This window comes from Hydractinia symbiolongicarpus, chromosome 11 (assembly GCF_029227915.1).
Source record: "Hydractinia symbiolongicarpus strain clone_291-10 chromosome 11, HSymV2.1, whole genome shotgun sequence".
In the NCBI taxonomy this organism is placed as follows: Eukaryota; Metazoa; Cnidaria; class Hydrozoa; order Anthoathecata; family Hydractiniidae; genus Hydractinia; species Hydractinia symbiolongicarpus.
Window position 1 is genome coordinate 9,335,619 of NC_079885.1, and position 14,110 is coordinate 9,349,728.

Sequence of the window (14,110 nt, forward strand, 5' to 3'; positions counted from 1 at the left end):
GACCGAGAAAAAAATCAAAAACAACAACAACGCCACAACACAAAACAAAACAGAACATCAAGAACAAGGGAGGAAGAAAATATTACTTATGAGGAGTTATTTTTATTGCTTCTCTCAGAAGACCTTCACACCAGGTAAATGGCAGACTGTCAGCTCCTGAAACAACAAAATCGCAGTATTACCAAAATAGATTAAAGATTAAAACTTTACATGTATATAGCCGTTACGAAAATATAATATAACAATTTGGGAGATTTTAATTTCCAGACAACAAATACCAGGACTATGCCAACACACCTGTAATATGCATTGCTCTAGCTATTGTGAGAATCAATACTCTATTTAACTCCTCGCAGTCTTTGGATAATATCTAAAAATACAAAATGTGGTTTATTTCCTCATCTGTTGATGGCAACCAAAAGTAACCAACCAACCGACCAACCAACCAAAACAAACCGACCGACCGACCGACCTACCGACTAAAACAAACCGACCAACCGACCCAAACAAACTGACCGACCGACGAAAACAAATAGACCAACCGGCTGACCAATTAAACATACAGGCAAATAAATAAATGTGTCATTACCTGTTTTGGATCAGAATTGATTCTTTGTGTTGATAATTGTGACTGAACATCAGAATTTCCAAACCCCATAATCAATCGTAAAGCGGTGTTTTGAATGCTAAAAGATACCTGACTTACAAACTACTCTTGAAGGAAGAACATTTATGAGGGTAAAAACTAAGGAAAATAAATTATATAACATATTAGTAACGTTTACGCAATCAGTATCCAGCAAAAAAGCTCACATTGGTCTACTAAGACGTGAATTAGGGGAGAATCAGCCAGAACTTGAAAATTATTATTTGAAAAAATAAAAACAATCTTTTGCAAATGAGTAATGTATTGCAAAAGAGAAAATTGTCAAAACTATGTGCAAAGTTTACTTTCTTTAAGTAAGCGAAATTATATTTTACGTTTTCGGTATATTAGCATCCCTAATCACTAGCCTAATTCCTTTATAACAAAACATCGCATTGACAATGGTCACACTTACCACAGATGTAGTTGACTTTTATCAGTGAAAGGTACCGTTGCAACTGAATGCAAGTGAGACAATAAATTGACACGATAGTGAGGCTGAATATGATGCAATCTGTAGCTAAACATCTCAAGCAGCGTGTGCAAAATACCCCACGCTTTGCTTTTCAAAACATTCGGAAGAAGTTGACCTGAAAGAAGAAAAGGTGCTTTATTACAAAACATTTAATTAAAAAATGTCAAAGTACATTACAATGACTTTATTGGAAAGGGAATCTTGTTACAAGAAATTTAAAGGCAACTAAACGCCTCATTGTCTCCATCACTATTTACTTCTCTCAATTCTCAATATATAAAACACAAGGTTCTACATTCACTAGTTTTTGATCAGTTTTAATAATAAAGACTATGTACATTCCATGCCTTTCAAACTAAACTTAAAACCTAACAGAAATGTGGAAAGGAAATAAAAAAAATCGAAATCATATACTAACTTATAAACCCTTTAATTCCCAGTAGTTCTATTTCCATATACACCAGTAACCGACTGTATGTCTCCACTAATGCTGGTGCCAGCGCAATTTGCTGTTGTTGCTGCTTTGTGGCTTGAGCAACTTGGATTATGCGAGTAACAATACCATTGATCAGACTAAAAAACAGATTAGAATAATCCAAAATTGTTAGTGCTTAAAAATAAATTGATTTTAAAAGAAAATACTTAACAGTAACCATAATATCCATTGTTTATTATTTTAAATAGCATTATTTTTGTACTTTAGGTTGCAAGAATTACTATACTTTAAATCGATGCGAAAGTGAACCTTAAGGGAATAGTATCCTAAGTCATAAACGAAGTTGAACTTATATTATAGGGCTCAGCAGGAAACTTAGTAGGTATTTAAATTAAAATTCACAAAATGGCACTCGTGACCTCGTATCAGACCCTTTAAATTTTTGTCAATCACCTTGTAACTTTGAATTTGAATGTTGGTCATGACAATTCAGCAAAAAAAATGATGTACCTCATTTTAGCATGCACAGTCAAGGAATCTAAAAGCTTAACATCCAATGGGACAGTATTACCAGCAGCAACACAACCTTTTGGGCCCGGCAATTTTATAGTGCTCTGTCCAGTGCCATAACATCTGCCAACAAGTTCGTGGAGAGGCGGTTGAAAGGATTCAGGATTAGTACTGTCTAAAAAGCATTGCTTAATTAAAAATAAACTGGCTGGTGAAAAATAGAAAATAAAGTCCTAGACTAATATACTAATACTTGATATACTAATCTAAGATGTTCTATCTCACTAATGCATCTTTCCACATCCACAATAGTTTATCATTTGTTGACATTGCTAGGCTATGAAACAGCATAGTAGGTTTACATGAATTAGAAATATTTCTTACAAGCATTGCAAAGGAGTGCGATTTCATATCCGGCTCCATCGTGTTGTTTTTGTTGAAGAATTTGATAAAGATACCTGCCAATGTAATGAGAAATCTAGCGAAATAATAGCGTATTCCGTCTGTCTGTTTGTGTGCGAGAAAAAAGTTGTGTTACGGAAACACAAATGCTATATATAAAAGACGGCGAACCCGGGGATTTATCCACGGGATACGGACTAGTCTATATTATAATACCTGTATACGTCTGTCTGTCACGCAAAATGGTAACCGCAGTTGCCAGACACATAAAATGCGGTAAATTAAGGACGGGCGGACCCGTGGATTTATTCACTGGTCACTGACTAGTAATTTAAATTGATTTTATGTGGCATAAGTTTAGGCTAAACAGATTTTTTTTGGTACAAAATTCTACAATAATCTCAGGAAAAAATTAGTTTTACATTATTTTCCAACAGAGCATCAGTTTCACAATGTCTAAAAAAGATGCATAAGGATCTATGAGAAAATTCTATTGATAAATCAGAGGAAAAAATTAAATTTAAGCCAAATAGGCGAATTTGTATTCCATTATTTTCTTCAGAAGTAAGAGATTAGCTTAGCTATGTATATACCACATAAAATTTGGTGAGAATGTGGCAAAAATGGAGAGGGTGTATGAAAAAAAACCATAAGCATACTCAAGTTGGCGTGAAAGTGCAGGAGGAGGTCCTCGTTGTAATGAAATGTTTTCAATCTTTGCCTAAAACAAAAATTGATTTAAACTTACACTTCAAACTTGTAATTTGCATGTGAGATTTTTTAGTAGGTATTTGTGTACAGCTTTATTTACTTCACTGTAACAACACAAAGATACCTATGCCTATAACAAGGATTATCTGATACAAAACTATTCATGAGATAAGAAACATAACATACCTTTTTCGACAAATGAACCCATATACATGCCATTGAAAGTGAGATAGAAGATTCAGATGTGATTTTTGATGGCACAGGTAGAGGCTGCAAATGAAGATAATATATGTAATTCCTTTTATAAAAGAAATCAAAAGTATGGAAATTTGTTAAGGTCCTTCATTGACAATAATTTCTGTGCATAAGTAACTTTGTTAAGACACATCACTTAAACGAATTAACAAAGATTGTGCAAATATTAATACGTCTTATTTGCTAAACAACAAAGTAGATAATTGATGTTTTTTTTTTAAGGAATCATACTTGTATTCTTAGAAAATATCGACAATTTGAGCCTGAAATAATTCTTAAAGCGACCCTTACAATTGTTAAAAAAAATCAGTTATAAAATGTGTTAACATTTAGAAAACTGTTGAACGAACAAAGAAAAGACAAATAATAACGATAATATATCATAAGTAAACACAACAAAAAAGCGAATACTTCAGATTTTATTCAAATTTTGCTGAAAAATAATTTTGGTGTTTGACGAACCTCGGCATTATTTTTAAAATTTAGGGGCTGGAGACTTGCAGAAGTGCTGTCTCTCATTTATCTCATTTATCAGAAATGTGATATATTCTATTATTTAGCATTTTACACTCACTTCAATTTAAATTAGAAGCAGAGGGCTAATAATATCAAGTTTAAATGTCACCAAAATGCTTGGAGTCAGAAATTATCTTTCCTGTCATATGCCTAATTTGAAGTTTTCATTAGATATAAAGCTAGTTAATAAACAAACAAATCAGTAAGAATATGGTAAGCTTTGTATCATTAACTTTTTTACCTCTTTCTCTGAATACAACAGATCAAAAAGTTTCATAACAGGTGAAAAAATCGATAGCTGAAAGAAAGAATTACATTATATATAAACATATATTGCATACAGAAATAAGTTTGGCAATTTTAAGGACTTGAATTGAAGTTTAAATTTTCTTATCAGGGAATCAGCTTTTTTAGCTCATATTTTTATATTATACTTCAATACAAAATTAGAATTAGTCCACGTGTACGTTAGACTGTCAACAAACCAACTAACTAACTAACGAACAAACAAACGAACAAACAAACGTAGCATGATCTACGATTATGAGTTCTTATAGCAACATTCCCTCATTAGTAACAAAAAATCTGGACAAAGTAAATAAAATAATTATCACGGAGAGATCACAGAAAACGCAAAAGAGCCAATCAACAACATTTCCAAATTCTATTTTTTGAATTTCTTGTAGTCAAGGAATCTAAGAATCTACTGACATTGCTCATATAAACATTGAAAAAGAAACTATTAAAATACATACCGGACTTTTCTGGATGCTACCAGATATAAATTGAAGGAGAACCCACATCAGGTGATCTCTTCCTTTGTTCAAATTGCGCTTGAGCAACTAAAAACATTTGTAGGTATTATTTAATAATAAGCCTTTTAAAATTAAGCGATTGCACCACATGTTTTATTATCTTTAGTATTTACAAGTGCTTCCTTGTGGTCATTATATTAAAAAGACAACCATTGAGTTATCTTTACCACAACAAGAAGTATTGAAACTATTTTTAAAGTTTAATCTTAAGGCCAAAAAATCTTTTATAGTCGGAATCTCTGCTTCATAATGGCAGGGGATTTAAGAAGAAAAATTAGGCTGGGGTTGATAGGTGGGTGTGCTACTTCGAATGAGCCAATGGGGGTAGGTGTTAAATTTATTTTAGCAATGTAGGTACAAGAAAAATGTATAGAAATGTATAGCCCCCTCCCTTAAGTGACTGCTGAATTGAACTGTATCTTTCTCAACCCGCCAAAAAAGGAAAGTCACATGTTTTAAATTTTAAAGGGTTAATCTCTGCATTAATGGCATGTATGATTCATCCAAGTCATTTGTAAACAATAATAACACTGAGGTGGTTGACAGGTTGTTAATTAAATCCTACTCAGGTTGCTGACGCAGCATAAGCACATCAACCACTTAAAGAAAAAAAAATATTTTGTTACTACTCACTTTGTCATGCAGAGCAAGCACCATATGTGGGAAGCTAGCAAATTGAAACAAAATAAAGAAGATTAATTGGCTGGATAGATGTTGCCACAGTAATTGATGTGATTCATCACCATCGTTGATATTTTCGGTTTTTTCCATTGCTACAATAATCAGATCTACCAGCAAGTCTTCTAGTGCCTCACAACGCTGCTTTTGCTAGTGGATATAAAAACATTAAACAAGTAATTGTAAGAGAAATATTGGGATGTCATAATGCAGTTTTTGATAAAATATACGCTATCCTCTAGCTAATTTTATGCTACTTTGGTATCACTGTTTTTTATTGCTTTAAAAACAAAATTCGCAAGAATAAACTTAGTCACTTATTTTAAAAAACTAGTCGTTAGCCCGTGGAAAATCCACAGGTTCGCCCGTCCTTTTTATACCGCATTGCGTGCTTCTCGCTATTGCGCAGCTAAGCTACCATTTTACGTGACAGACAGACGGACGGACAGACGTATACGGGCATTATAATATAGATCTTAAAATTTGTATTTTACAAAACATGGAAATGCCTATTAGGCAAACCCTATGTAAATACTCTGATAGTAAATTGCTTGCATTATCTATCTTTTTCTGCTGGTCAAAATTAAGTTACCCACCTGTTTTTTCAATCCCAGCATGGAGCAAACAATGTCTCTCGAATATGGCTGTGCAATAACATATTGCAACAGGCTTTTTTGTGGTTCAATTAAATCCTAAAAAAAATATCCCATTTGTTATATAATTCCTGGAATGAACTTCTATTTAAATAAAATATGTAACAATAAAAAGCATAAATGTAAATTATTATTATTATTCTGAATATTTCTACATCATAGCCGCTTCAGAGTTGAAAACCTTGTTATCAATGTGTGTCCTGTTTTCTGCATTTTTACGTTCAAAAAAAAAATGTTGTTTTACGCTGCTTTAAAGAAGTAAAACATAGAATTACCTTTCGATATGGTAGTGGTCCTTTTAGTGGAAACTTCAACGTTGTGGGTTCTAAATTCCATACATTAGATGAGCCTGAGTGACCCACAACTGGTACAAGGCGAGCATGTCCTGTTATAGAAACCATCTGAGCAAGTGGCTTGAATGAATTAACAAAATTGGTAAAAATCTCTCCCAACGCCTAAATAAGGAATTTTTTAAGTTACAGCTTAAATTTTAAGTCTCGAAATCCCAACCTGAAATAAAAGCAGACGTACCCAATGTGGATGAAAACTGTCAACAGGATAAAGTTTGTAAATCTACAGAAAGGCAAAAAAAAAAAAAAAAACAATTATTCCTAAAATATTTAACATGTCAACAATGATTTTTAAATTTTGACATATACCTGAGTTTTCAAATTTATTATGTTTCATATATTTTTACTCTTGCTATACACAAGGTATTTTTAATCATCATAAATTTACTTCAAGTAGCAACACAATACTTTGTACGTTTTAAAAAAGATTACCTCGTTCGCAGCAAAGTAAATCGGCATCAGGCAAGCGTTTCGATCAAGACCGATATTTACAGTCTAAACAGTAAAACATATCAGAAGACATTATACATACTTTATGTTTACAAAGAAAAAGGGTTTTTCTCATGTAATCTTTATATTACAATTTTTGCTATCTCAAAAATATCTCCCTCTTCAGGTTATAACTGTCCTCTGATGTTGCAATTACGAAGTCTAAGTTGCGTGTTTCTAAGTCAGAGTTTTAAGAAACAGCAAAAACAGCAATTTTTAATTAAAAACAATTAACTGGAAACAAATTTCGTTAATCCAAAAAAATACAAACAAAATTCGAAAGATGATTTTTTTTGTGGTTCAAATCCTTATTACCACTTTAAGGCAATTTTTAGTAAAAAGCATATTTAATTCACATTACTTGTGTTTGCCGTAAATGATAATTCAGTAAGCACTGCATTGCCGAATTTTATGGCAACATTTAAATGAAAAATATTATTTTACCAGAGCAAAGAAATAAACTAACCTTTTTCACAATATCCAACAGAGGGTACTGTGATTCCATAATAGTTTCTGGTAGTTTCACTTTGACTTGATTGAGGAGAACTGAATTCACTGCTCGTACACTCTAAAGAAATGTCTCATTAGTAAATCACGTTTGTTGCAAATAAAACTGTCCTTTGCAGAAATTTTTTCTGTAACTTAAGCAATTACTATTAAAATTTTTTGAGGTATGCAACGCAACTGTGATGCTTTGCAGGAAAAGTAGTACTTTGACAGTCGACATTTTCGAAAAAAAATTCCATAAAATGAAAAGCGAAAGAAATTATGACCAGGCTCTATGCCAAAATGATCCGTAGCATAAAAAAAGATATAAATACATTAAGGCTTTGTTTTAAACTAATAAATAGCACATAGAAAACAATCCTGGACAGAACTGTTACAGACAAGTGTCAAATTGTAATTACAGCTGTCAGGTTTTAAAGTTAGATTTTCTCGTATGCCTGCACAATGTGAGGTTAACAAGTGCTCTCACGTATGAAAAAGTGGTCATATGCTGATATCAGTGAAAACTAAGATATTTTTAAGGGTTTGGATTTAATCAAATTGCTAAGATCCAATTTTATAAAGTGAAATTTGACAAGTTTAAAATGCATGAATCTAAAACAGAATTATACTATGTGATTACTTGTGGTGACAGAATTTTTTGCCTCAATATATTTGTCCAGGATTGTTGTATCACATTAAACACTTGTAACGGTTGTGTCATCATAAAAACACAAATTTAATGTGACCAAGAAAAACCTTGGCAGACAGAAAGATTAGTACAACTAATATAATAAACATACACATGAATTAAAAGAATAAAAAAAAAATTAAAATACCTTATAGTCCATACGAGTGAAAAAATGTAAAATGAATTCAAAACTTTCATTCCACACATGCAGGTTGTCAAATTGCAGATATTCTGAATTTAAAATATTTTCACATGCATCTCTTAAAAGAAAAACAAAAATTTACAATTTATTAAACAAAAAAAGCTTATAGTAATTTTTTTTGTTTTTACAAGGAAACTATATTTTTAGCTATTTGTTCTGGTAACATCAAAATTTCATCCAGGCAGACCTTTAATCAACATCACAAAAAGACACTGGTGGAACCAAAACAGCATACCTTGCTGCAACAACTCCACATTCTACCAAATGTTTTAACAGATCATACAAATATGACAATCTTGTTTTTGTTACTTGTTCGTTAGCATAGTTAACGAAAAAACCAGTAACAGAGTTTTGTTCCTAAATAAAAAATTTAACATTTACAAAGAGTGATAGTAATAAACAGTCAATTTAAACATGGTAGTCAGTTATTACTTAATAAAACATTTTGAGTTTATTATCAACCTCAAATCGTAGTCCTATATCAATTTACCTTGTCATATTTTACTATAGTTTTAAACAATGGTCTGCACATAAAAAAAGAGTTTTGAAAGTTTTAAAAACACTTATGTAATAATAAAGGCTTGCCATTAGTAAATTTTATATAAGTACAAAAAGATTTCCAGCATTTAACCCTGCAAGATCAATCTTTTAGTAAACATTTACAGTTGTTCATAGAAACTAAAATAAAGCATTTTTGATTTTCGCTTAAACTTGTCAGATTAACACCATTTTTGTTTTAAGCTTTAAAAATTGGCTGCTAGCTATGTTGAAGTGGCTGCTAAACACAGTTTCATTTTTACTAAAAAATGTAGGAGGGATCAACATTATTATTATTACCAATAATATTGCTCCCACCATGCAACTTAATATTTCACTGATTCGTGCTAGGAAACTTGACAGTATAGCAAATATATGTCTACCTTGCCTGGTATCAGTTTCCAGTAATGTTTGAAACTTTCTACAAATACATCCTTCCTAGTTTTTTCTTCATCAGCATTGTGAAGAATCAAGCTTTAAAGAGAATATAAAATAAATGTACCAATGGACAAATGTTTACAAATTGAAGTGTCAATTACAGTTGCATGCAATCAATTTTCAGTTCAATAAATAGAAATAAAGAGAAATAATTGCGGCTAGCAATTTTGGATTTTTATTTTTTCAAAAATTAACTGCCTTTAATCAAATCTGAGCCAATAAAACAATCGTTATAATTCCATGCAAGCTGACAGCTAGAAGAAAGATTTTCATAACATGAATTATTTTTTCTTAAGAAACAACTTACCCAAAAAACGCAGATTCTACGGATTGAAAAAACTATGAAGTAAAAAAAGAAAGAAAGAAGATTTAGCTACAATGTATTATATAAAATATGAAAATATAAAAACTGAAAATCTTCTTCAAAAGATAAATTTAAATATTTTTCTAACGGTATGGATAGTATGGGATAAATGTTGTAGTATAAAATACAAGACTACAAGTTCAAAATAATCAAATCAAAGTATGCAAGCTATATGTATGTATTTAAGGAATGTACCCATTTGGTTCTGGCTGCATGTTGCACAATGCAGACTCAAAAACGTGCAGTGTTAGTTTTATTACTTAACTGCACTGCACTACGTAATCTCACTTAAGCCAAGAAATCAAAAAGTCAAAGCTTCCATCTTGGAACTAAATCATTAAAAAAAATCGAGGCACACAATTTTGATTCTGACATGCTAAAAAAATGTTTTAATGGGTCAGTATTAATACAGCAACTGAGTCTGAATGGCGTATCACAATTTCCTATCCTAATGAGCATGTTACTAACCTGACCAGTTACTCAAATCTACTACCACTAAAATTTTTATTATTAACTTCTTCAGTATCAATACAAAATAAACTGTGCATTTCTATAATTAATAAAGTTTGTTATGCTAAAACATGGTTTGTGTAAAACAAACATGGATTTAGAAACAAAAATCTCTCACCAATGCATCATTCAGAATAGTTTCTAGCTGAGTTTTGAAATCAGCCATGGTCACTCATTTTAATTAGTTAAATAAATATAGTAGTCTAAAAGCAAGGACATACTAAGGTAAAAAAGGAAGGGCACATCTAGTACCTACATCGAAAAACAAAGGGTGTCTGGAAGGTTTATAATTCTTGCTATTTCTGAAATTCTAATAAATTCTAGTACCATTATAGCAATAGATATAAATTTTACAACATTGATTACTAATAAGCAGTCTTTAGCACAAGCTTATTGGCTAGTAACAAATGCACAAGAAGTTAGATAATAAACAAAACACATTATTTCAGGCTCCGTCAGAATTTTCTTGATAATACAATTTTTAATCTGAGCACGGTGGATCGTTTCTATTTAGTAAATCTTAATTCATCATACATCATTACACACAAAAAAACACAGAGACTTTGTGCTAAAAAAGACACACTGACAGGAAATCTTTTTTTTTTTCTTCTCACAAACAGGTCTGTTATTGTCTATCCCAGTTAAATAAAGTGGCTGATACTTAAATATTCCAATAAAGATGTTTTAGATATGCAACCAAAAGAAATCCTTTTAATGCTTATCAACTGCCAAGTAACAAAATGACAAAATTACACTTTTGAACTTACTGTTGCCATCATAACTACAACAATATAACAGATGGTTGTGCAATGTTGGTACCACATAGTGTATTGAGAGACCATGTGTCATTGTTTTTACGCCTTCATTAGATTTTGAAGAGGTAACAACTTATTGAAAAACAGAACAATATTCAAAACTGACTTTAGTCATTTATGCTTCGCTGTTTCTTGACTCACCCAATAAGTTTTCTAAATCCTTTTTTGTTGGTGCCCTACAGGGAGACATTTGAAAGTTACCCCAAAATAAGTCACACTTTCCAAACTAACTTGAAAACAAAAATTATCCAAAATGTACATTGTAAAAAAGCACCTCTTCTCGTTAATATATAAAAAAGCTGGAGTGTATTCAATCCTTTTCAGCATGAGCAAAATAGGTTTATTTTGTATTTATTAGTTCATGCACAGTCTCTCATGTTTCTGTATCAAAATTAAATTGGCAGATTTTTCATGAAAATTTTCCTGAAAATTAAGGGTAGATATAATGGTAATCGTTCGCAGATTACATAGGTAAGCTTTGAAATATCAACCGTTTAACACAAAAATTCATCTTTACAAATTCGTGGAACCAGAATAAAAATAATAAAAAGATAAAAATTAAAAAAACTTGCCTGTCATGCTCATCACACGGACTTTGAGCATCCCTACATTAATATAATATGCTGTTAGTAATACCTGTTGTCTGTTTTGACACGAGATAAAAAAATAAATAAATTCGCATCCCACAATGCTTACAGGGTATCTCTGTATTCTTAATATCTGTGGTCTAATATCATACAGGCTGATTTTTTGTTAAAAATGCATACAAATCTTTTTCTAAAATAACAAATGTTCAAATACTCTGAAATAATTTCCTGGATCAGGCATCCATGTCATGATATGTAACTGCTATCATATCCTAATAACACCAGGTATCAATCTTTAATTCAAAAAACAAAATTAATAAATTGGATTGTTACCCTACTTACAAGTATAATTAAATGGTTTTTAACGTTGAAGCCCTTAATTATGTCAATAACTTGTTAACAATTTGAACAGTTGCCAAAATCGTTTAAAAAGCTGCCATCTATAATACTGCAATAAAAGTTAAAAATCAAACAACATTTTACCCTACTGGAATTCTAAAAAACTATATTTTTCCCCTTGTATAACTATGGCAAAAAGATTTATACTAGAAATCAACTTATTTGATGATGTATCCAACTGTTGCCAATAGTTATTAAAGATTTATAGCTTAACTGCTTATTAAGATAACACTTTCATCATTTTCAAAATTATAAATTAAGCTAATAATCAAAATACCTAAACATTTTGTTCCTGGCAGTTTTCACTGTTCAATAGAGAGTCAGTAATAATGGGAACACCTAGATTTTCCAATAAATATTGTTTCTCTAGTGGATTGTTTACGGTCCATGCAACAACTTCTATTCCGTTTTCTCTCCACTTGTTTATATATCTTTTAGACAAATGATCCTTCTGCATGGCAACAACTGACACTCCAAGAAAATCAGGCAGATAGGTGTGAATAAGAACTTCTGCTAGCTTATCACATATATCAAGAAAAGGAGTAATATACCAACTAAAACGAGGCCGACCAGAAATTTCTCTTGCCATAAAATGATATCGCCATATCAAACCAGTTTGATATTGCGGACACTGCTTTCTTATTTGATAAATAACACCAGGGAAAAATGATGTGACTAGAACAAAATTGGGCGCATTTGGTACTGTTTGAAGTAATTCTTTTAAAGCAAAAGCAGTTTTATGTGGATTTCCCTTGACATCCAAATCAATAAGAAGATTGTACTTCATACACAACTCAACAACTTCAGTGAGCGTTGGTATTTTTTCAAATTCAATATTCGACTTTCCATCCTTTGTCAAGGTATAATTAAATTTGGCTGCAGCATTTACATTTTTCATATCCTCATAAAGCATTTGGTTTACTTTACCGGTTGCATTGGTAACTCTATCAATGCTGTCGTCATGAAAGATAATGGGCACACCATCTTTAGTAAAATCTAAATCCACTTCGACAGCTGTAGCACCATTTTTGTATGAATTCTCTATCGCAATTAGTGTATTTTCAGGTCCTTCAAATCCACCGCCTCGATGTCCTATTATAATGGGTTTGTTGTCTCGAAACACCATGCTCTGGATTAAAGATAAGTCTTGCTTCGGAAGTTTGAAGAACTTGTAGACAATAGCGATAGTTATAATGGGAACAACACCAAAATATGCTATGAAACTCATGTCTAATAACTAAAAAGAAAAATCTGTACAACTTTAAATTTAGGTCAAAGGTATAAAATGGATTAATACAAATTCAATAATTACTTGAAATCGACCAAATCTGTTTTTAAGGCCAATTTAACAGATACAATGAAAATCATTTTTTGATTTGTTGGTATTCATATTTATTCCCCTTGTTTTAAAGAGTATTCTTAAAAGCTACGCAAAAGGCAGATTTCAGCAAAACAAATTGAGTATAGAGAATTGTAAAATTTCCATGATGAACAGGAAATAGGCAGTCAATCCAATATATTAGATACAAACTCTTTTTGGGTATTAAAAACAAAGCAGTTATTTTGAATTTGTTTTTAGTAAAAAGTTTTTCCACAAAATAAACAAAACAAAACTACTAATAGGTCAAAAATTGCCATGGGAATGTTTCGCTGCCCAAGTAAAGAAGCTGTTTTTACTTTTCTGTAAAGAGAACGTCTTTCTGGCTACAGACAGATATATTTCACCATTGAATTTATTGCTAAATTCATCTCACGGACATCTGCCTTAAATTCATTTTAAACTATTTAGAAGATTATTGCAAACAACATTTATTATTCAAAGTTTAATTCGTGATCATTAACATTTAAAGGGCTTCCTGTATTGAAAATGATTTTTTGGTAGGTTATAGAGGATGGAAAGTTGTTCATCCAGTTTTTATGGAATTTTTTAAAAATCTTTTTTCATTCTTTAACATATTCAACTGCAACGATTTCCATAATACGGCATTGATGGTGGTACGCATAGATTAGTATACTTGAAATATCTTTCAAACTCACATAATATCAAAACGTTAAAGTATGGACCTTTTACTCTTGATGACATATATAAAGATTTGTACTTTAAGAATAATCTCATCTTTAATTACAGGTAGAAATGTAATGTTA

At 31.3% G+C, this 14,110-nt stretch overlaps 2 protein-coding genes across 2 annotated transcripts in view; both read right to left on the bottom strand.

Annotated features, from left to right (window-relative positions):
• LOC130614266 (mediator of RNA polymerase II transcription subunit 23-like) overlaps positions 1–10,396 on the bottom strand; it is a 29,653-nt gene extending 19,257 nt beyond the window's left edge. The window contains exons 1-22 of the mRNA XM_057435685.1: positions 10,283–10,396; positions 9,598–9,629; positions 9,236–9,326; positions 8,551–8,672; positions 8,262–8,373; positions 7,403–7,504; positions 6,880–6,942; positions 6,629–6,670; positions 6,373–6,552; positions 6,041–6,136; positions 5,400–5,594; positions 4,707–4,793; positions 4,193–4,249; positions 3,367–3,450; positions 3,129–3,190; positions 2,452–2,525; positions 2,068–2,242; positions 1,540–1,694; positions 1,062–1,236; positions 590–686; positions 298–370; positions 87–156 (exon numbers count right to left, since the gene is read on the bottom strand). Of these exons, the coding sequence (XP_057291668.1) occupies positions 87–156; positions 298–370; positions 590–686; positions 1,062–1,236; positions 1,540–1,694; positions 2,068–2,242; positions 2,452–2,525; positions 3,129–3,190; positions 3,367–3,450; positions 4,193–4,249; positions 4,707–4,793; positions 5,400–5,594; positions 6,041–6,136; positions 6,373–6,552; positions 6,629–6,670; positions 6,880–6,942; positions 7,403–7,504; positions 8,262–8,373; positions 8,551–8,672; positions 9,236–9,326; positions 9,598–9,629; positions 10,283–10,330 (2,192 nt within the window). The 5' untranslated portion in view covers positions 10,331–10,396. The remainder of the gene's footprint in view (positions 1–86; positions 157–297; positions 371–589; positions 687–1,061; positions 1,237–1,539; positions 1,695–2,067; positions 2,243–2,451; positions 2,526–3,128; positions 3,191–3,366; positions 3,451–4,192; positions 4,250–4,706; positions 4,794–5,399; positions 5,595–6,040; positions 6,137–6,372; positions 6,553–6,628; positions 6,671–6,879; positions 6,943–7,402; positions 7,505–8,261; positions 8,374–8,550; positions 8,673–9,235; positions 9,327–9,597; positions 9,630–10,282) is intronic.
• Positions 10,397–11,434: 1,038 nt separating this feature from the next.
• Positions 11,435–13,238, bottom strand: LOC130614268 (glycerophosphodiester phosphodiesterase 1-like). The gene has a single exon (XM_057435687.1). The coding sequence runs from the start codon at positions 13,191–13,193 to the stop codon at positions 12,243–12,245; it is 951 nt and encodes a 316-aa protein (XP_057291670.1). The 5' UTR covers positions 13,194–13,238; the 3' UTR covers positions 11,435–12,242.
• Positions 13,239–14,110: the final 872 nt, after the last annotated feature.